The 20,401-nt window shown below is 49.1% G+C and overlaps 1 protein-coding gene across 3 annotated transcripts; it reads left to right on the top strand.

The window, feature by feature from the left end:
- Positions 1 to 292: 292 nt before the first annotated feature.
- On the top strand, positions 293 to 20,399 carry LOC124522054 (pleckstrin homology domain-containing family M member 1-like). 3 transcript variants are annotated; one of them, XM_047093233.1, is made up of 4 exons: positions 293 to 724; positions 7,413 to 7,824; positions 16,857 to 17,124; positions 19,846 to 20,399. In XM_047093233.1, the coding sequence occupies exons 1-4, from the start codon at positions 468 to 470 to the stop codon at positions 20,397 to 20,399; spliced, it is 1,491 nt and encodes a 496-aa protein (XP_046949189.1). In that variant the 5' UTR covers positions 293 to 467. The 3 variants fall into 3 exon arrangements, with proteins under 3 accessions (XP_046949189.1, XP_046949191.1, XP_046949190.1); XM_047093235.1 differs by lacking the exon at positions 293 to 724 and adding an exon at positions 5,846 to 5,889 and having other exon boundaries at positions 16,854 to 17,124; XM_047093234.1 differs by lacking the exon at positions 293 to 724 and adding an exon at positions 6,478 to 7,261 and having other exon boundaries at positions 16,854 to 17,124.
- The last annotated feature ends 2 nt before the right edge of the window (positions 20,400 to 20,401 follow it).

The raw sequence follows: 20,401 nt of genomic DNA, 5'->3' as shown, positions 1-20,401 counted from the left end.
CAGTCGTTATTACTGGCTCCTGCTCACCAGTGGATAAAACAATCCTCTGTGATCTGAAATCATTTCTTGAAACAAGCCTGTCCTCTCCACCCGCAGACACATCGTCTCGGAATTGGAGCACCTGATCTTTGTCAGCACGGACGTGGGCCGCTGCCGGGCCTGGCTGAGGCTGGCCCTCAATGACGGCCTGATGGAGTGCTACCTGAAGCTGCTCCTCCAGGAGCCCGCCCGCCTGTGCGAGTACTATCAGCCCACAGCCCTGCTTCGAGACGCCGAGGAGGGCGAGTTCCTCCTCAGCTTCCTGCAGGGACTGACGTCCTTATCCTTCGAGCTCTCCTACAAGTCCGCCATCTTAAACGAGTGGACGCTTACCCCACTGGCTCTCTTCTGGGCTTTGCCCGCTCTCTGAGCTCGACCCCCTCACCACCTCTGGGACCGAACTACAGCGGAAAGAGTCTCTGGATTCAATGTCCCATTCCTCAGGCTCGGAGGACATCGAAGTCCAGCACTCAGGCCATAAGATCCGATGGAACCGGAAGCTCACGGCCTCCTCCCTCAGCCTGGACACTGCCAGTTCATCCCAGCTGTCTTGCAGCCTAAACTCTGATAGCTGCCTACTCCAAGAGAATGGCTCCAAGAGTCCAGACCGTTCCGAGGAGCCCATGTCCTACGACTCCGACCTGGGGACAGCAAATGCCGATGATTCAGACCCGTCTCTGCAAGAGTGAGTGTCCTTCCCCCACTCCTTCTCCTCCCCCTGCCTTCCTTCCTTCTCCTCTTCCTCTTTCTCTCCCTTCCTATAGCATGTGATTGCCTGTCACTGAGCATTGACCTCTCTAAGGGCATAAAGGAAAAGGGGACCGTGGCTCTTCCTCAGGGACTGGAGTTGCCGGGACTTGTAACTGGAGGCCACATGGGGCAGCGAGGAGAATGGATTCAGGGAGGGCTCAGAGCTGAATCAGGATCCAGCTCTACCCCTGGCTGATCTTCCACAAGTTACCTAATTTCTCTGAGGCTTCGTGTAAAATATTATTGCCTCTAGGGCGGAAACGAACGGTTCGGAGTTAGATATACGACTTCCAAAAGACGCAGTGAAGCCCAGCGCGTCAGGGTGCTCCGCTGCGACCTCCCAGAAGGCCTCTGAAGGACACAGACCCTGAATGAGGCCTGGAGGAGGTGGTGCACAAAAGGGGCCAAGCAAGTGAGTGGAGGAAGAGCACAGGGAGCAATGAACTTGACTAGAGAAGGCACCCTGGGCAGAGCTATCTCTTTAAAAGAACTTTTTTCTATTTGAGTATTGTTGACACACGGTGTTATATTAGTCTCAGGTGTACAACGTAGTGAGTCACCATCTCTCTATGTTAACCATGCTCACCACAGCAGAGCCTTCTTCATTCAGGCCCTTTTGAAACATTCATTTTTTAATAGATTTATTTTTATGGTAAGAAAAAAAAGTCTACCTACAGTGAAACGTCTTTTCCACCTTTGTAACCATAATTATCAATACCTTACATCTTTCTTTTTCTTTTTTTTAAAGTTTATTTATTTATTTTTGAGAGAATGAGCAGGGGAGGGGCAGTGAGAAAGGGGGACGGAGGATCTGAAGCAGATTCTGTGCTGACAGCAGAGAGCCCAACGTGGGGCTCGAACTCACGAACCGTGAGATCATGAGCTAGGCTGAAGTCAGACATTTAACTGACTGAGCCACCCAGGCACCCCCTTTACATGTCCTTTTCTGATGTTTCTAAATGCATCTAACAGATATGAATAGATAGACTTTTTAAATGTCTTTTATATTTCTTGTCTCTGCCTCATCCCCACAAAGCTATTATAAATATACTGTTTGATACCTTGTCTTAGAAGAGCTCAGAATTTTTGTTTTGGAGCTTCATATCAGTTTCTTCAGTTTTTTTTTTTTTTCCCCTGTGGCATGTGTTTCCATTGTATGAATGTACCTTAGTTTATTTGACCAGCCCTGTATTTACTGGACACTGGAGTTCACTCTTTCTATAAATAACCGTGTGTATGTGATCTTTTAATTCTATGCAACTATCTCTGTTGAGTAAAGTCCCAGAAACAGAATTGCTGAGGCAAAGGATAAATGAGTCTACAATTTTCATAGATAATCGCCTGTTTACACTCTGTCAGGAATGTACCTGTGCCCCCTCGGCCTTGTAGGCAGAAGGTATTATCAAACTTTTGGATATTTGCTCATCTAATAGGTAGAACATGATAAACTTTTTTTCAAGTTTATTTATTTGTTTTGAGAGAGAGAGAGAGAGAGAGAGCAAGCGAGCATGAGTTGGGGAAGGGCAGAGAGAGAGGGGGGGAGAGAGAGAATCCCAAGCAGGCCCCTCGCTGTCAGTGCAGAGCGTGATGCAGAGCTTGATCCCAGGAGCTGTGAGATCATGACCCGAGCCAAAATCAAGAGTCGGACGCTTAACTGACTGAGCCACCCAGGCGCCCCGAAAATGGTAAATTTTTATTAAGCGCTTCCTTCAGCCAGACCCGTGTTCCCTCAGCCAGCGTCTAGGATCTTCTTTTCTACTCCTGAGTGCCCCTACCTTCTTGGTTCATTCAAGTCTTTACAGGTTTCCCAGCTGCTGTGGGAAGAACACCAGATTGGGTGCCGGTACGGACTGGCTTGTAGCAGGATCCGGCCTCAAGCCCTGTTCTACCAGTCCCAAGTCCAGTAACGGCAGGCCAAGCGTTGGCTCTGCCAGGTTGTTTCTTCATCTGTAAAGTGGAGGCTCCCTCATAGAGCTAGCTGGCTGAGAATCAGATCAGATGCCTGGGGGCGAATTACGGCTGAAGCAGCTTCTGAGCAACAGAGCACATTAGCTAGAACTTTCAAACCTCAAACAAGAATTTAGGTAGAACATCCTGGAAGGGAGCAATCCCCGCTCTATGGGCTGGGCCGATGGCGTGACTTAAGTTCATTCACCTGTCTGAACCCTTCCTTGTGTCTCCTCCTCCCCCAGGCCAGCCCGCAGGCCCTCTCTTTGTCATGTGCCCTGCTTTTATCTTTCGTGAGTCTTGTGATTGGAAAATTCCAGCTTAAGGCCATTGAATCAGTGACCGTCCACCCTGTGTGGGAAGCGTCATCCTGGGCATTGTGGGAGAAGTCAAGGGAAGAGGCTCAGGATGTACAGACCAGCGCGGGGCAGTGGCGTGCGGAACCAGCAAACACAGAGCACACAGACGCACAAACACACATCCAGCACCATCACTCTGAGTGCTGGGCTTGAAGTTATCTTCGCACGTCCACACACACCAGCTCTTAGAGGGTGTGTCTGAGGGTGAAGAGTCACATCAGCAGTTAAGAGTTCGCTTATTTTTGTCATATTACTTAAATATTTGTTTACGTGGATTTTTTAAAGTTGATTTATTTTGAGAGAGAGAGAGAACAGGCGTTCTATCAAAATAAATGTTAAAAAAAGTTTTTTAAAATCATCTACAAGTTAAACATAAAGTACAAAAGATGTAACATTCTAAGGAAAGGTATTAACTTAATGTTTTCTGGAAACCAAACTGCAGTTTGCTTTGTGAATAGAGGATTGATGGCCTGAATAGCTTCTTTTGTGTTGGTTGGGTCTGAATTACAGTGATCCCTGAGAAGCACAGCTAGGGGCCGGTGGTTAGGAGTGTGGACTCAGGAGCCAGGCTGCTGGAGTCTTCCATTAACCAGCTTTGCGTCCCTGGGCAAGATACTCAACCTTTCTGACCTTGATGTGCTCATCTGCAAGATGGGGATAAGAATTCTAGGAAGTGAGTTAAGGTATGCAAAGCGCTTAGAGCAGTGCCAATCACAGGGTGAGTGCTCCATAGGTGGTGTCATTATCATTTTACTACTGGGGGTCCCCGTGATGTCAGTTCTCGCGCTACTTGTCTGTGTATACACGGCTGCAGATCTGTGCTTGATGATATTTGTCAGAGGTCGTTATCATGAGGCCTTCTCTTGGGGGAAATGATTCTTCGCACATGCAGCCCCCTCCTGTGCTTTCATGAGCACCCCTGACCGCCAGGTGGTGCCGTGGACCCCAACACGCTAGTCCACGCGCTCAGGAAAAGCGCAGGCTCAGAATCGCTTGGCGGGGGGCACTTTATGGGGTGGTCATGCCGATTCTCCAGCCCATGCTTTTATTCCACACCTACGCCTCTGTGTACGCGCAATATACGTATGTATATAATACGTATATGTTTTCAGACTATCTTCTAAATGAAAGCACAGACTTCTAGAATTTTTGAACAGGCAGTGTTTGAAAAACGCTGCCCTGAGCTGGACAGAAGTGGAAGGACCGGAGCGGTGTCACCGTTTCAGCCCTATGTTGCATTTTCTTCAAAAGTTTTGAAAATTCTCTTTCTTTCACTTTTCCTTCAAAACCTCATCTCTAGCACTTTTTCCCACTTGCTGTGCATGTCTCTTATTCTCTCTGGGTCCTGCCGACCAGCTCTGATCCTGGTGAGACTCTTGTGAACTTGATTTCATCCTGACAGTGGTGTTGATTTGGTGGAAACTCTAATTTATCACACAAGCTTCTTGCTGTCGGGTGGTGTTTCTTTATTCCCACACCCAGTCCACTCCATCATTAAAATGTGTCTTACAGATGAGGGGTCATTTATAATTGATAACCATTTCAGTAATGCTGGTGAATATTTCCGTAATTCTCCTTCCTTACATTTTTATAGCCATGTGTGTAGAGGCTAAGCAGTCTTGCCAGTGGCGATAAGAACAACCAGTGACAAATTGAGGTTAATGTTTATTGAGTACTTACTTTGTGCCAGACACTCTATAAGCATTTTACCTATATGATCTCATTCAGCCTTGAACACAGTCATAGGTGGGTGCTGTTACCGTGCCGGTTTTACGGGTAAAGGAATGAAGTCCGTGAACTTTAGGAACCTATTGTGGGGCCACAGCAGTGTTCCAACCAAAGCCAACCAACATCACCCTTTAAGGAAACCCCTTACCCACTAGCTATGGATTTACCTATTCTAGACATTTAATACCAATGGAATCATACACTATGTGGCTTTTTGTGACCTCCTTCCTTCACTTAGTAGGTTTTCAAGGTTCATCCGTGTTGTAGCATGGGTCATGGCTGAATAATATTCCATTGTGTGAATACACCACAATTTGTTTTATCTTTTCAGTTAGTGGACATTTGTTTTATTCCTATTTTTTGGCTACTGTGAATAATATTGCTGTGAACACTCATGTACAGGTTTTTGTGCAGACATTGTCTTTTAATTCTCTTGGGTATATACCCATGAGTTGAATTGCTGACTCATATGGTAACTCTATGTTTAACTTTTTTTTTTTTTTTCAACATTTTAATTTATTTTTGGGACAGAGAGAGACAGAGCATGAACAGGGGAGGGGCAGAGAGAGAAGGAGACACAGAATCGGAAACAGGCTCCAGGCTCCGAGCCATCAGCCCAGAGCCTGACGCGGGGCTCGAACTCACGGACCGCGAGATCGTGACCTGGCTGAAGTCGGACGCTTAACCGACTGCGCCACCCAGGCGCCCCTATGTTTAACTTTTAAGGAACTACCAAACTGTTTTCCACAGAGGCTGCACCATTTTCACATTTCCGCCAGCAGCGTGTAGGAGTTCCATTTTCTCTACACCTTTGCCAACACTTGTTATTCTCTGTCTTTTTAATTTTTTAAAAAATTTTAATGTTTCTTATTTTAGAGAGAGACAGAGAGAGAGAGAGAGACAGAGCATGAGTTGGGGAGAGGCAGAAAGAGAGGGAGACACAGAATCTGAAGCAGTCTCCAGGCTCCGAGCTGTTGGCACAGAGCCCGACACAGGGCTCGAACCCACGAACCGTGAGATCATGACCTGAGCCGAAGTCGGATGCTTAACTGATTGAACCACCCAGGTGCCCCTCTGTCTTTTTTATTATAAGCATCTTGGTAGGCATAAAGTAGTATCTTATTACGGTTTTGATTTGTATTTCACTACCGTCTAATGATATTGAGCATCTTTTCATGTACTTTCCATTTGTATACCTTTAGAGAAGTGTTTCTGTAAACCTTTGCCCATTTTTCAGTCAGATTATTTGTTCTAATATTATTGAATTGTAAGAGCTCTCTCTTTCTGGATACTAGACCCTTATCAGATATATGATAATACTTGGATATAAGATATGCAGATTTTTTTCCTGTTCTATGGGTTATCTTTTTACTTTCTTGGTAGTATCCTTTTGAAGCACCAAAGCTTTTAGTGTTGATAAAGTCCAGCGTACCAATTTTTTATTGTTTACTTATTTGTTGGCTGTCATATAAGAAACCATTGCCTGACCCAAAGATTTATACCTGTTTCCTTCTAAGAGTTTTATAGTTTTAGCTCTTACTTTTAGGTCTTTGATCCATTTTGAGTTCATTTTTTATATGGTGTGAGGTAGGGGTCCAACTTTCTTCTTTTGCATGGGACTGTTCGCTTATCCCAGCACCATTTGTTGAAAAGACTATTCTTTCCCCACTGAAATGTCTTGGGCTGCAAATCAGTTGCCCATAAATGTATGGGTTGTTCACCAATGTTTGACTAGCATGTCTTGAAATGTTGTTTGGGGTTATGATGTAGATAAGAGCACACAGCTCAGCCAGAAGACATTAAGGTAGAAACTTGAGTTCTAAAATCCTTATGGAAATGAGCCCACATTAAGGGGAGTTTGGCACGTCTTCTGACCGAGTCTAAACCATTAGGGCAGATATGGGCAATCTCTTGGGCCCCGGGTAGCTTTGTTGTTGTATGAATCTGTATTCGCCCGTGACATACTCTATTGGTTCATAAACAAAGGAGGAGACAGCAAATAGTTCTAGTTCAGAAACAGAATGTGGATTCTCAGAAGCCTCAGGAGAAGGGGAGCAGCCACTAGCCAGTGCACATTTTAGAAGGCCCAGAGTAGTTTTCATGTGCGTGCGTGTGTGTGTGTACGTAAAGACAGTAACACTGGCTCCCCGTAGTCCCTGAAGCACCACTGAAGGGCAGGAAGAGGCAGTACCATTGGAAGAGTGAGCAGGTGCACACCCCATGTATACTTGCGTGCACACTCCTGCACCCCGTGTACACTGATCTCCGGCAGCAGGTCCTGGGAACAGGAGGCATGTGGGACCCCAGATACGGCCCAGCTCTGGTGGACCAGCGCTTGCACTGGAGATCCCGGGCCCCGCAGTTCCCTTGGCCGCCCGCTCTACCTCAGTCCCAGCTGGGGAGAAACTTTGTGAGGAGTGTCAGAGGAAGGCTTGTGTGTAAGCAGAGGAGCACGGTGGGTGGATGACGAGGATGTTTTGTTTTTGAAATCCCCAGACAGCAGTTTTGCCTTCTTACCGCTGTCCCAATAGCCTTGGGCATTCTAGCTGACAGCTTGTCACACAGGTTTCTCTGTTTAAAAACTTCCAGGGTATTGTCGGAATTCAGCAAAGCCCAGGTAAACTCTGTGCCAACCAACGGACTGAGCGGACTGAGTGGAGAAATGGAGATTCCCACGGGGCGGGCCTCACTCCCCCTCCCCGGCCTGGAGGCCAGCATCCCTTTTGATGTGCCCGCAGAGCCCCTCCCGCCCCAAGCATCCTCTGGGACTCAAGATGGGGACCGCAAGCAGGAGCCGCCTCCCCAGGCACCTGGCACCCTGGGCTTGCTGCAGTTGGGCACTGCCAAAGCTGTCCCCTCGGTGAGCATTTTAGACCAGAGGCCTTCCAGTCCCGTGAGAGAGGCGGCGGCCAGAGCAGTCAGCCCGGGGAGCGGCCAGCAGAAGTCTCTGGAGGATGACGGAGCTGCACGGAGCCTTGGGGTGTCCTCACCCACCAGCCCGGTGAGTGATACAAGCTTTTCGGGGAGAGGTCTTGGGGAAATGTCTCAGAGCTGGTGCAGGGTCTCCCCAGCTAGCCACCCCGAGTGGTCTCTGCCTTGTCTCCATTAGCCCCTCATATCTGTCACGGTGGACGTGAGCCAGGCACGGTGCCAGTCCCTTCCCATGGGTCTCTCTTGTCCTCTCACATTGACCCCGTAGAGAAGATAATTCTCATCTGATCATAGACCCTGCGCATAACCACTGCCACTTATCAGCTCAAGGCCTCGGGCAAGGCACTTTGCCTCACTGAGCCTTGGTTTCCTCCTCAGCTCTTGTTATTATTAAATTCAGATTTGCTAAAATACCAGACTTTGAGAATACTCATCTTGCAATATGAGCCAGGTTAGAACTGCACCATCCCATATGGTAACCACTAGCCACACACGGCTGTTGAATGAGCGTGTAAAATGTGGTTAGTCCAAACTGAGATAAGCTATGTGAAATAAACACTGCATCTTGAAGGCTTAGTCTGAAAAAAAAAGGTGAAATATCTCAATCATTTATCGATTATGTGTTCCAATGAAAATATGTTTGATATTGGGTTAAATATAAAAGTTAATTACACGTGTTTCTTTTTACATTTTAAAAACGTGGCTAGTAGAACATTTAAAATGATACATGTGGCTGGAATTCTATTTCTGTTGGGCAGTGCAGCTCTAGAATGGGCCGATCTCCTTTGTTAATAACCCCGAGGGAAGCCAGCCCTGGGAATCTCTTGCACAGAGCCATGGGTCAGAGGCTTGAGAACTATCGGCCCAGTGAAGCGGTTGTCAAAGCTGTGGACCTGAGCTCTTTGCCATTTCACATTTGTCCTTGAGGATGAATAGCCAGGGTAGGAAGTTGTATGCACGTGTGCACGCGGACATACAGAACCCCAGGTTTATCCCAGCTGCTGTCTGGGGTCACGTTAGGATATAGTCTTGCTTTTTCAGCTGCATCCATGCGTTTCTCTCATCCGGTAGCTTCCAGATCCTGTAACTCAGGATGGGGCCAAGGCCGTGAAATAGATTAGGACATGCGCGCGCACGTGCGCACGCACACACACACACACACACACACTTTTAAATAGCTTTATTGAGATATGACTCATATACCATACAATTCACCTAATTAAAGTGTATAATTCCATTTTTTTTCGTATATTCACAAGGTTGTGCAGCCATCACTACAATCGAATTTGAAAATATTTTCATCCCCCATAAAAGAAATCCCTTGGGACGCCTGGGTGGCTCAGTCGTTTGAGGGTCTGACTTCAGCTCAGGTCATGATCTGTGGTTCACAAGTTCGAGCCCCATGTCGGGCTCTGTGCTGACAGCTCAGAGCCTGGAGCATGCTTCAGACTCCCTCTCTCTCTGCTCCTCCCCTGCTGATGCTCTGTCTCTATCTCTCTCTCAAAAAATAAATAAAAACATGTGAAAAGAAAAGAAAAGAAATCCCTTACCATTAGCAGTGACGCCCCATCCTCCTCCTCCGGCCTCACTCCTCTCATCCCCTGGCAACTACTTATTTCCTTTGTCTATAGATTTGCTATTCTGGACATTTCACAGAGATGGAATCATGTAATATGCAGCCTTTGGTGACTGGCTTCTTCCAATTAACATACTGTTTTCGGGATTCATCGTTGTCGGAGCCTGATCTGTGCTTCCGGGAGTAATAATTCATTGTAGATTCCTTTGTATGAACCCGTCACATTTTATTTTGTCCTTCATCAGTTGATAGACTTTTGTTTTTTTTCCCCCCATTTTTTTGGCTAATATAAATAACACAGCAATGAACATTCATGTACAAGTTTTTGTGTGGGTGTATTTTTGATTGTCTTGGATGTATACCCAGCAGCAAAATCTCTGGGTCCCATGGTAAGTCTATATTTAACCTTCTGAGGAACTACCAAACTGTTTTCCAAAGCAGCGGCCCCATTTTATATTCCCACCCGCAATGTATTCCATCCTCACCAAGTTCTTACTGTCTTTTTAAAAATTGTCATTATAGCTAGCCGAGGGCACCAGCAGTATCTACTTACGGTTTTGATTTGCGTTTCTTGAATGACTAATGATGTCAAGCATCATCTTGTTTGTGTGACTTTTGGGCATTTGTAGATCTACTTTGGAGAAATGTCTATTCAGAACCTTGGCCCATTTTTATTTTATTTTGTTTATTTTTCACTTATTTATTTTGTGGGAGTGCTGGCATGAGTAGGGGAGGGGCAGACAGAGAAGGAGAGAGAGTCCCATGCAGGCTCCTTGCCGCTAGCACAGAGCCCGATGCAGGGCTTGAACTCACGAAACGTGAGGTCACAACCTGAGCCAAAACCAAGAGTCAGATGCTTAACCCACTGAGCTACCCAGGCACCCCTCGGCCCATTTTAAAATGGGATTATTTGTCTTTTTATTATTGAATTATAATAGTTCTTTATATATTCTGGATTGTATACCCTTATTAAATACATAATCAGCAACTGTTTCCTCCCATCCTGTGAGTTGTCGTTTCACTTTCTTGGTGGTAACATTTACAGCATAAATGTTTTCAATGTTGATAGAGTCCAATCTACCTATTTTTTTCTTTCACCATTTGTGCTTTTGGTGTCCCGTGTATACCCGTTTCCTAGCCCAAGGTCACAAAGATTGATGTGTTCTTCTAAAAATTTTATAGTTTTAGCTCTTACATTGAGATCTATGATCCATTTTTTTTTTTCAACGTTTTATTTATTTTTGAGACAGAGAGAGACAGAGCATGAACGGGGGAGGGGCAGAGAGAGAGGGAGACACAGAATCGGAAACAGGCTCCAGGCTCTGAGCCATCAGCCCAGAGCCTGATGCGGGGCTCGAACTCACGGACCGCGAGATCGTGACCTGGCTGAAGTCGGACGCTTAACCGACTGCGCCACCCAGGCGCCCCTCTATGATCCATTTTGAGTTGACTTTTGTATATGGTATAAGGACGAGGTCCAGCTCGATTCTTTTGCATATTGATGTACAGTGGTACCAGCACCATTTGTTCAAAAGACTATTATTTCCCCCTTTAGAACGTTTTCGAGGAATGCTGTAAAGTGATCTTTAGTACACATCTCAGTGAGTAATTATATACGACGTACCCTCTATGGCCACCCTCCAGATGGAAACATAGAACATTTCCAGCCCACCAGAAGGCTCTCTCATGCCTTGTCCCATTGTTCCCCTCTAAAGGAAGCCTCTATTCTGACTTCTAGCACTGTAGATTAATGTTTCCTATTGTTCGACTTCATTCGTATGGAAGGAACTGTACAATGCATACTCTTTTGCTTCTTTCACTGAGCATTATGTCTGTGGGGTTCACCTGTGCATATAGCATGAGGCTATAGTTTGTTCTTCTCCATTGTTCTGTAGCATTCCATTGTAAGAGTATATCACAGTGCATCTATCCATTCTCCTGCTAACAGACATTTGGGTTGTTTCCAGGTTTGGGCTATTATGATGAAAGCTGATGTGAACGTTCTTACATCTGTATTTTGGTGAACCCCTCTGCACTCTTTTCTGGGGGTATATATCTAGGAGCGGAATTGCCCAGTCATTGGGAAGGCATATGTTTACCTTTAGTGCATACTGCCAAGCAGTTTTCTAACAGTGCTTGCATTGACTTGTACTCACATTGGCAATATGTGAGCATTTTCATTGCTTTTTATCCTAGCCAGTGGGTCATCAGTCTTTTTCATTTCAGCCACTCTAATAGGTGTGTAGTGGGACCTCACTGTGGTTTTAATTTGCATTTCCCTGATGACTAACGATCTTGATACCTTTTCGTTTGCTTATTGGCTGTTGGAAGTCTCTAAGTCATTGCTTCATTCTTAAATTGAGTTGTGTGTATTTCCTGATTCATTGGTAGAGGCTCTTTACATATTATGGATATGTCTTTTATTAGAGAAAAAAATATGTCGCATATACATATAGCAAACGTTTCTTCAAGTCTATGGCTTGCCTGTTTTTTTAACGTTTATTTATTTATTTTGAGAGAGAGTGTGTACGCTCATGCGCGTGCAGAAAAAGAGGGAGAGAGGAATGCCTGGGTGGCTCAGTCGGCTAAGCTCAGGTCATGATCTCGCGGTTCACGAGTTCGAGCCGTGCGTCGGGCTCTGTGCTGACAGCTTGGAGCCTGGAGCCTGCTTTGGATTCTGTGTCTCCATCTCTCTCTCTCTGCCCCTTGCCCACTTGCACTCTGTCTCTCTCTCTCTCTCTCAAAAATAAACATTAAAAAACAAAAGAAAAAGAGAGGGAAAGAGAGAGAATCCCAAGCAGTCTCCACACTGTCAGTGCAAAGCCTGACTTGGGGCTTGAACTCACAAACTGTGAGATCATGACCTGAGCCGAAATCAAGAGTTGGATGCTTAACTGATTGAGCCACCCAGGTGCCCCTATGGCTTGTGTTTTAAATCTCTTAATGGTATTTTTTGTGGAGCAGAAATTCTTGGTTTTAATGCTCTTCAATTTATTGGCCTCTCTGTGGTTTACGTATTTTGTGTCTATTTTTAAGATCTCTACCCAAAGCTGTGAAGACCCCTGTATTTTCATCTAGAAGCTTTGTTGTTTTACCTTTTGCAATTAGATTTATGATCCACTTGGGATTAAGTTTTGTGTATGGTGTGAGGTAAGAGTCAAAAGTCACGTTTTGTCCATACAGATATCGGACTGACTAGCACCACTGACTGAATGTGACTGTATAAGCCATGTAGCTGTATAATGAGGGTCACAGTCTCCATTTTTTACTATCCTGAAGAGTCTTCAGGGCCCAGAATGTCAGAGGACTCTGAAGGTTTTGAGCCGACAACTGTCAACACCCTGAAGGGTAAAGAAGAACGACTCCACAGCCCCCGGCTTGAGCTGGAAGCAGGGGGCTACCCCTAGGTTCTGGGGCTGCGCGCCCTAGCAGGATGCCACAGAGTGGCGTTGACCAAGCTGAGTTCACTCCCATCCGAGACCTGACTCGTGTTGTGTCTCAGCTCCGACATCCTGTCTTGCCAGGGTCCCAGAGCTGATGGGACAGGGCAGCTTAACTTGTCACCCAAGCTCCTCGGCTCACCGGGCGTTGCTCCTCTGGCCTCCGGCAGCTTCTGCCACCGCAGGCTCCTTTCAGCCCCAGGCTTTTCCATTTGCCATTCCATCTGCCCGGACCCTTTCCCAGCTCGCCCCTTTTCCTCACCCTTGTCTCCACCTTCCCCCAGCACCCTGTCCCAAAAGCACCGTCCCCAGTGACTCCCTTTCCCATTTGCCTGCTTCACTTGATTTCCTGCCTCTGGACTCGAATATCGGCTCCGTGATACGGAAGAGCATGTCTGTTCCCTTCTGTAAGGTCAGCTCTGCACACCGTACCTGGGTGAGTGCAGGCGTAATTAATGGTTCTCGAACTCTCAGAGACTCTCGAGATGCCAGCTTGGGAGTTTACGGTGAGAAGTAGGCCGCCAAGTGCATGGGCTGGGCTGGTGGGTCTGACCAGGGCGGGCTCCGCCTCCCTGCAGGCCTCAGGGGACTCAGGTTGCTGAGAGCCCACAGGGCCCACTCATCCCTCCACTAAGTGGATAGTCGCTGGGCACTCCCGTGCAGCCCACCTGGTGGACCCCCGGCTCTGCCCCGCGTGTCACCCCTGTGAGTCTCATTTTCCTGTGCTTCTGTCACTTAGTCACTGCCATTTATTTGACACTTTGGTGGCGTGGGGTGGGGGGGGGGTGAGTAGAGGGTTCTGACTGTCAAGTCGTATAACCATGAGAGCCATTCAGTCTTTCTTTAAAAAAGAAACAAAAAACATTATTTTAAATTCATTCACCACAGAGGCCCTGCGCTGGGCCAAGCACCATACTTGGTACGGTGATGGGACAGGACGGACAAGGGCCCTGCTCCTTGGGGACAGACACTGGATCAGGCAAGTCATTACCCACATCATAATTACACTGGTGACAAGTGCCAGGAAGGAGAGGGGCCGGGAGTGGGGGAGCTAAGGGGACTTCTATTTGTGGACTCCGGGGGGCTGTGAACGGATTTCTCAGTTGCACTCCAGAGGACAGTCTGGATTCTAAGACTTCACCCAGTGAAAGTGGCATTCCTCTGTCTCGGGCCCCTCGTGGCAGGTGCTGCCATGGCTTTGACCCGTGGTCTGTGGTGGTTTCCTCCACTGTTAGAGCGGCAGGGAACTGGCCAGATGTGGGGGCTTGAATGAGCAGAAGGTAGGAAGGTAGGTGGTAGGAAAGGGGAGGGGGAACAGTGGGGTGCTCCCCCCACACCCCGCTTCGTGACCGGGGGCCCTGGCTGGGGCACAGCTACAGAGCTCTGTCCAGGTCTGTGTGCAGTAGCTCCAAGGACCCAGTGTTCCCACTGGTTTTGTCTGTTGTCTAAGAGAACAAAAGATGTTTCCTGGAGTATCATTTCCTGGGGGCTGACCTGTGGCTGCTGGACTGTGTCTGAACATTTCCCGGTCGTCTCCCTCGCCTCCTCGGAGAGAGAAGCCCTCACCAGTGAACTTATATCACCTCACAATTCACATTTGTCTCCTTCCTTCCAGTCCCCTTGCCCCAGCCTTGTTATTTTATGCCAAAGACGTTTGATACTCAAGAATTATTCCCTCATCTGTGATAACTCTGTGCCAGGCAGAAAGAAGAGTGGCCATTGCATACAGCTTGGTAGGTGCTGGGTGGGGTGGGCAAAGAATGCCGTGGGAGCCCCGAGGAGTCCCTGACCCAGCTAGGCAGCGGGAGGAGTGTAGGCTGGGGAATAGTCAGGAAAGCTTCCCAGAGGAGGTGATGGACGGCCCCTGAGCTGAGTCTTAAGGAATAGTGAGCTGGGAGGCCGCAGGACTTCCCAGGTGTGTGTGCCAGGCTCTGTGGGGCTCCTGGCCATTTTCCTCGGGGAGCTCCCCTGGGTCTCTATGGCCCAGGCAGGCCTTGTTCAGAATCTTGTGTTGCAAATGCTTCCCAAGTAGCCACCCTGATTGACACATTGTCCTGTCACTGACTGAAGGAAGCACCTGCTAATTCCGAGGGTTTTCAGAGGGAGCCCTGGAGCCCAGCTCTGAGGCCCCGATACTCGCGACTCAGAGTTCTCCACTCTTGGCTTAAGGTGCCATAAAGCATCTGAATGGATTAAAGTGTGCAAACCAATCCCTCTAGGGCAGCCTCAGCCTTACTCCCCTTCCGCGTGTACGGGAGCAGAGAGGGCAGTCTCGTTTAGGGGGTGGAAATAGCAACTTCAGGGTGAGGTTGGTGACACTTAACAAAATAGCTGGGCTGGACCCACCTCTCGTGTGAGTCACTTCCTCTGTGTAGACAGCCACTTAGGGCAGTCCAGCCAGCTTTCTTCTTGCCTCTGCTCATCCATGCTTAGGCACAGAAAGGCAGGGAGTGCTTGAAATGGGGGAGGGGGGAAGCTAAAATCCCTTCCCACAATTCTGTGACCCCAGACCCACCCCACTTCTCCCACTGGTGAGCTGCTTCAGTCTCAGACAGCTACAGAAGGGGTCCTGGGTCCTGCTCACCCATGCCTCCCTCATCTCAAACCCTATAAGCAGGGCTGACAAACTGTAGTCCTTCAATAACTGGTGCTGGGATGATGGGATGTCCACCTGCGACAAAATAAAGGTAGACCCCTTCCTCACACCATACACAAGAATTAACTCAAAATCAGTTGGAGACTTAGGGGAGCCTGGGTGGGGTGGCTCAGTCGGTGAAGCCTCCGACTTCGGTTCAGATCATGGTTCGTGAATTCGAGCCCCACGTCGGGCTCTGTGCTGACGGCTCAGAGCCCGGAGCCTGCTTCCGATTCTGTGTCTCCCTCTCTCTCTCTGACCCCCCCCCCCACTCTCTCGCTGTCTCTCTCAAAAATAAATAAACATTAAAAAAATTTTTTTAATAGGTAAAGAATTCGAATAGACATTTCTCCAAAGAAGATCTACTGGTGTCCACTGAGCACGTGAAAAGATGCTCGGTGTCATTGTCCTTAGACACTGGGGAAATTGCAAACCCAAACCACAAGACGGTACTTCACACACGTGAGGATGGCTATAATCAAACAGATAATAAAAACGTTGGAAAGGATGTGGAGAAATTGGAATCCCCATATGTGGTGGGAATGTAAAATGGTGTAGTCACTTAAGGAAAGAGTTTGGAAATTCCTCAGAAAGTTAGACACAGTTACCGAATGGCCCATCAGGTGCACTCATAGATATGTACCCAACGGAACGGAAAACATACGTCCACACAGAAATGGTTACGTGAATGTTCGTGGCAGCGTTATTCATAATTGCCCCAAAGCAGAGACAACCCAGATGTCCATCAGCTGATGAACGGACAGACCAAATGTGCTACATCCATACCTTGGAGTACTAGTTAGTAATAAAGAAATACTGATGCCTGCCACAACATGGATGGACCTAGAAAACCTGATGTTCAGAGAGAAGGCAGACACAAAGACCACATTTAGAAGATTCCTTTTATATTGGGGCACCTTGGTGGCTCAGTTGAGCGTTCAACTCTTGATTTTGGCTCCGGTCGTGATCCCAGGTTCGTGAGACTGAGCCCCACGTCAGGCTCCACACTGAGTGTAGAGCCTGCTTAGGATTCTGTCTCTCTCTTTCTCTGCCTGTCTGTCCCCCTCCCCTGCTCATGCTGTCTCCCCCCCACACACCCCAAAATCAATATACATACAAATGAATAAAAAGACAAACCATAAATGAAGATTCTGTTTATGTAAACAGAATGGACAGATCTCTAGAAACAGAAAGTAGATTAGTGGTGGCCTAGAACTGGAGCGGTTGAGGGGAAATGGGGACTGACTGCTCCCGAGCACGGGGTTTCTTTCTGGAGGAATGAAAATGTTCTGAAGTTCGTGGTGCTGGTTGCACAACTCCGTGAATACACTGAAACTATTCAGTCGTGCGCTCTAAATGGGTTCCTTTGATGATCGGTGAATTGTGTCTCCATCAAGATGTCTGTAAACCTTCAAACACCACCTATGTCTTCCCTCCCTTCCCACTAGAAGAGCAGGAGCTGGATTTCAGAGGATGACTTCTACCGGCCTCCCCAGGAGCCGCCCGCAGAGAGCCCTTCAGAACACTCCGTGGCTTCTTCCGGAGGGACTCCGGAGTCCAGGCCTGGGCTCCTCCGGCATTTTTCTCAAGGGCCAAGGAAAAGCCACTCCACGGGGGCCTTAGACCAAGCGTGCGTGCCTTCCCCAGGAGGCCGGCCAAGCAGGGCAGCGGCGGCCCAGGAGCACCAGAACTTCAGCGTGGTGCACCGCAGGCAGATGGGTAGGTGACCGCAGGGTTCCAGTGACCTTGCCGCGGGGACAGTGCCTCTCGGAGAGCAGTGCCAGAGCCCTCTTTTCCATTACCGGTTGGGTAGTGTATTCTCACGAGCAAAACCTCTTCCCAAAATGTAATCAGGAACACCCTTGCTGAGTAATTCAGGGAAGCATTTCAGGAAAAGTGCTATATTTTCTCATGAGAGCTCCACAGTATCATGCCCCCAAACCTGTTTCATATATTGAAATACTGAAACTCTCCCCCCGAGGTCGTGTGACTATGCACAACTCTGGGTTCTGCCTGTAGCTCAGAGCAAACCCTGCCTCCGGAAGGCGTTTCAGTGCCCCTTCCCGAGACCTCTGTCTTCGATGGTTTGTTTAACAGCTCTGGTGGGGGTGTATCAGCTCTGCCATCTGTTAGCCGTCCTCTGTGCGCTGTTTACAATGAGGCCAGCTCGAGTTCCGCACCCTGTGCAATTCTAAAAAGCATTCAGTAACCATAAGCGAATTTCTCCACAACCCCCACAAACAGAAAAGTCTGCCCTGGAGCCGGTCTCTTTCTCACTTCATTTTCTGTTTGCCGTGACCCAGCAGACGATTCCGGCCAGGTTCCTAGCTCAGGAGAGCCCTGGTCTCCACACTGGCTTCTTTTAGGTTTTTCTTGTAGTCCGTGTAACCATGCCAGAGAAAGTGTGCCTCATGCCTAGGCCGTCAGGTTCCCTGAAGGGTAGGAAGACCCTATACAATTATCTGAAATCTCCAAGGCTAGTTCAGGCTGCGGAAGAGAGAATTGTGCGTCCTTTGGACCCCCCAGTTGCTGGCAGAGCCCTAGGAACCAGGGAGCATAGAGGGTTGTGTGGTGTCCAGGCACACGCTCATTCAGCGGGTATTTATTAAGTATCTGTGCTGTGCCAGGCTGTTCTGGGTGCTAGGGACACAGCAGGAAGCAAAGCAACGTCCCTGTCTTCACCCTAGTGCAAGAGGCAGGGAAGAAGGGAATTAACAAGTAAATGTATTGTATGGACTGGTGATAATAATTGCTATGGAGACCTTGGGGAGTGCCACGGCAGGGGAGCGTACTATTTCATATGGGTGGCCAAGGAAGCCCTCACAGATAAGGTGACATTTGAGGAGATGTGCAGGGAGAGAGGCAGGAAGGCACGGGCCGACCTGTGTGGCTCCAGCAGGGGAACAGATGCAAAGATCCTGCCATGGGCACGTGCCCAGGAAACCAAGGAGATGGGAAGGGGGTGGTTAGAGATGAGGGCGGAGTGACGGAGGGCCTCGCGGGCCACAGAAGGGACGTTAGCTTTCCCTCCGAGGGAGATGGCAGTCATTGCAGGGTTTGGGGCAAAGGGACGTGATCTGACTTCCTTTAAATGGGGAGTCATCCTGGCTCGTATGTTGAAGGACCTCAGGGGAGAGAGACCAGTCAGGAGGCTCTCGCCACAAGCCAGGCCAGGGGTGACAGCCGTCGGAGCCCGTGTGGTAGCGGTCGAGGTGGTGAGAAGCAGAGGGTTCCGGATGTGCCAGCAGGATTCGCTGATGGGCTGCGTGTGTATGTGTGTGACAGAAAGGAAAGGTTTTTAGCCCAAGCAGCTCGAAGGATGCAGTTTGCCATTTATGAGATGAGGGATGTTGGGAGAAGAGCTGGTTTGCAGTGGGAGGGGCAGGAATTGATTTTTGGGCATGTCAATTTTGAGATGCCTATTAGATATCAGCCCTACATGGCACAGGTGGAGATCTGAACCTGAAGTTCAAGGGCGAGGTTCAGGCTGGAGATAAACGCTGGGGAGCTGTTGGCATAAAGCCCTGAGCGTAGGCACGATCAGGTAGGAGGCGGGTGTCAGTGGAGAGGGGGACCCAGGACTGAGCTCTGCGGTGCTCCAATGTTGACATGTCTAGGAGAGGTGGAGGAGTGAGCCCGGGGGACAGAAGAGTGGCCCGTCGTGGCGGAGGAGTACCCAGAGTGGCGCCTCAGCAGCCGTGTGAGGGAAGTGTCTCATGAGGGAAGGAGGGTCTCAGCTGTGTCCTGAGATGCTGATGGGTCAGGCCAGATTGGCACCAAGGATTAGCCTTGGGATTTGGTGACAAGGAGGGCATGGGGCTTCCCAAGTGCCGTTTCAGTGGAAGGAGGGGACAAAAACCTGACTGGAGCAGATTCAAGATGGAACGGGAGCAGGGGAACCAGAGACAGTTGTGACACCTCCTCGAGGTTTTCTGTAAAGGGGACAGAGGAACAGGGTGGTAATTAGAAATGTGAGTGCCATCAAGAAAGCTATTTTTAAAGATGGCAGAAATAACAGCGTGTTTGTGTGCTGATGGGAACGAGCCAGGAGGGAAGGGAGAAAGCAGTGACACGGTGGGGGGTGGCGGGGGGGGCTGCTGGAGAGACGTCCCTGTCCTTGAGTGGGCGGTGGGGAGGGGTCCCCTGTGCAGACGGAGGAGTTGGCCTCAGACTGAGCCGGAAGTTCATCCCCGGTGACAAGGGGGAAGTCTGAGTGTGGGTACAGATGCCATAGTGAGGGCTCTGTGGAGGTAATTTTTTTAGTCCTTTTTTTTTTCTTTTCTCTCAGTAAAATTCAGGAACAAGGTCAACAGCTGAGGGTGCGGATGGGACGAAGGCACTCCTGAAGCGTTCTCGCGGCAGCCCCTGTCCCCACCCGCTGCAGGGCCTCGGGAGGTAGAGGCTTGGCCCGCCGTCTAAAGTGCCTCTTTCTGCCCCCAGGGCTGTCCAACCCATTCCGGGCTCTCATGAAGCTGGGCACCGTGGAGCGGCGGGGGGTGATGGGCATCTGGAAGGAACTCTTCTGCGAGCTCTCCCCTCTGGAGTTCCGCCTCTACCTGAACACCGAGGAATGCACCTGCGTGGAGAACTGCTCCCTGCTGCGCTGCGAGGCCGTGGGGCCAGCCCACGGCGACGGCCGCTTCGAGCTGGTCTTCTCTGGCAGGAAACTGGCCCTGCGGGCCTCCTCCCAGGACGAAGCCGAGGACTGGCTGGACCGGGTGCGGGAGGCCCTACAGAAGTGCCGGCCCCAGCAGGAGGATGAGTGGGTGAACATCCAGTACCCGGAGCAGCCCGAGGACCCCCCAGACGCCCCCCAGGGTGGCCTCCCCTCCCACCCGGACCCACCCACTGAGCCCGAGACTCTCCAGGGCACGCAGTTCTGTTGGTCCTCTGCCCAAGTTCCCGAGCCAGACGCTATTAAAGAATCCCTTCTGTACCTGTACACGGACAGGACCTGGATGCCCTATATTTTTTCCTATCCTTGGAGTCTCTGAAA

Source organism: Lynx rufus, unplaced genomic scaffold (assembly GCF_022079265.1).
Source record: "Lynx rufus isolate CCGP_SWC_20201006 ecotype Redwood Valley unplaced genomic scaffold, mLynRuf1.p SCAF_34, whole genome shotgun sequence".
Taxonomy (NCBI): Eukaryota; Metazoa; Chordata; class Mammalia; order Carnivora; family Felidae; genus Lynx; species Lynx rufus.
This window is presented reverse-complemented; position numbering and strand designations above follow the sequence as displayed.

What these genes read in the sequence shown, in the direction of transcription:
- LOC124522054 (XM_047093233.1), top strand. Translation starts at nt 468, where the DNA reads ATGTCCCATTCCTCAGGCTCGGAGGACATCGAAGTCCAGCACTCAGGC. An exon ending in TGTCCTCACCCACCAGCCCG is followed by an intron (nt 7,825 to 16,856) that starts GTGAGTGATACA and finishes TCCCACTAGAAG; the next exon opens with AGCAGGAGCTGGATTTCAGA. An exon ending in GGTGCACCGCAGGCAGATGG is followed by an intron (nt 17,125 to 19,845) that starts GTAGGTGACCGC and finishes TTCTGCCCCCAG; the next exon opens with GGCTGTCCAACCCATTCCGG.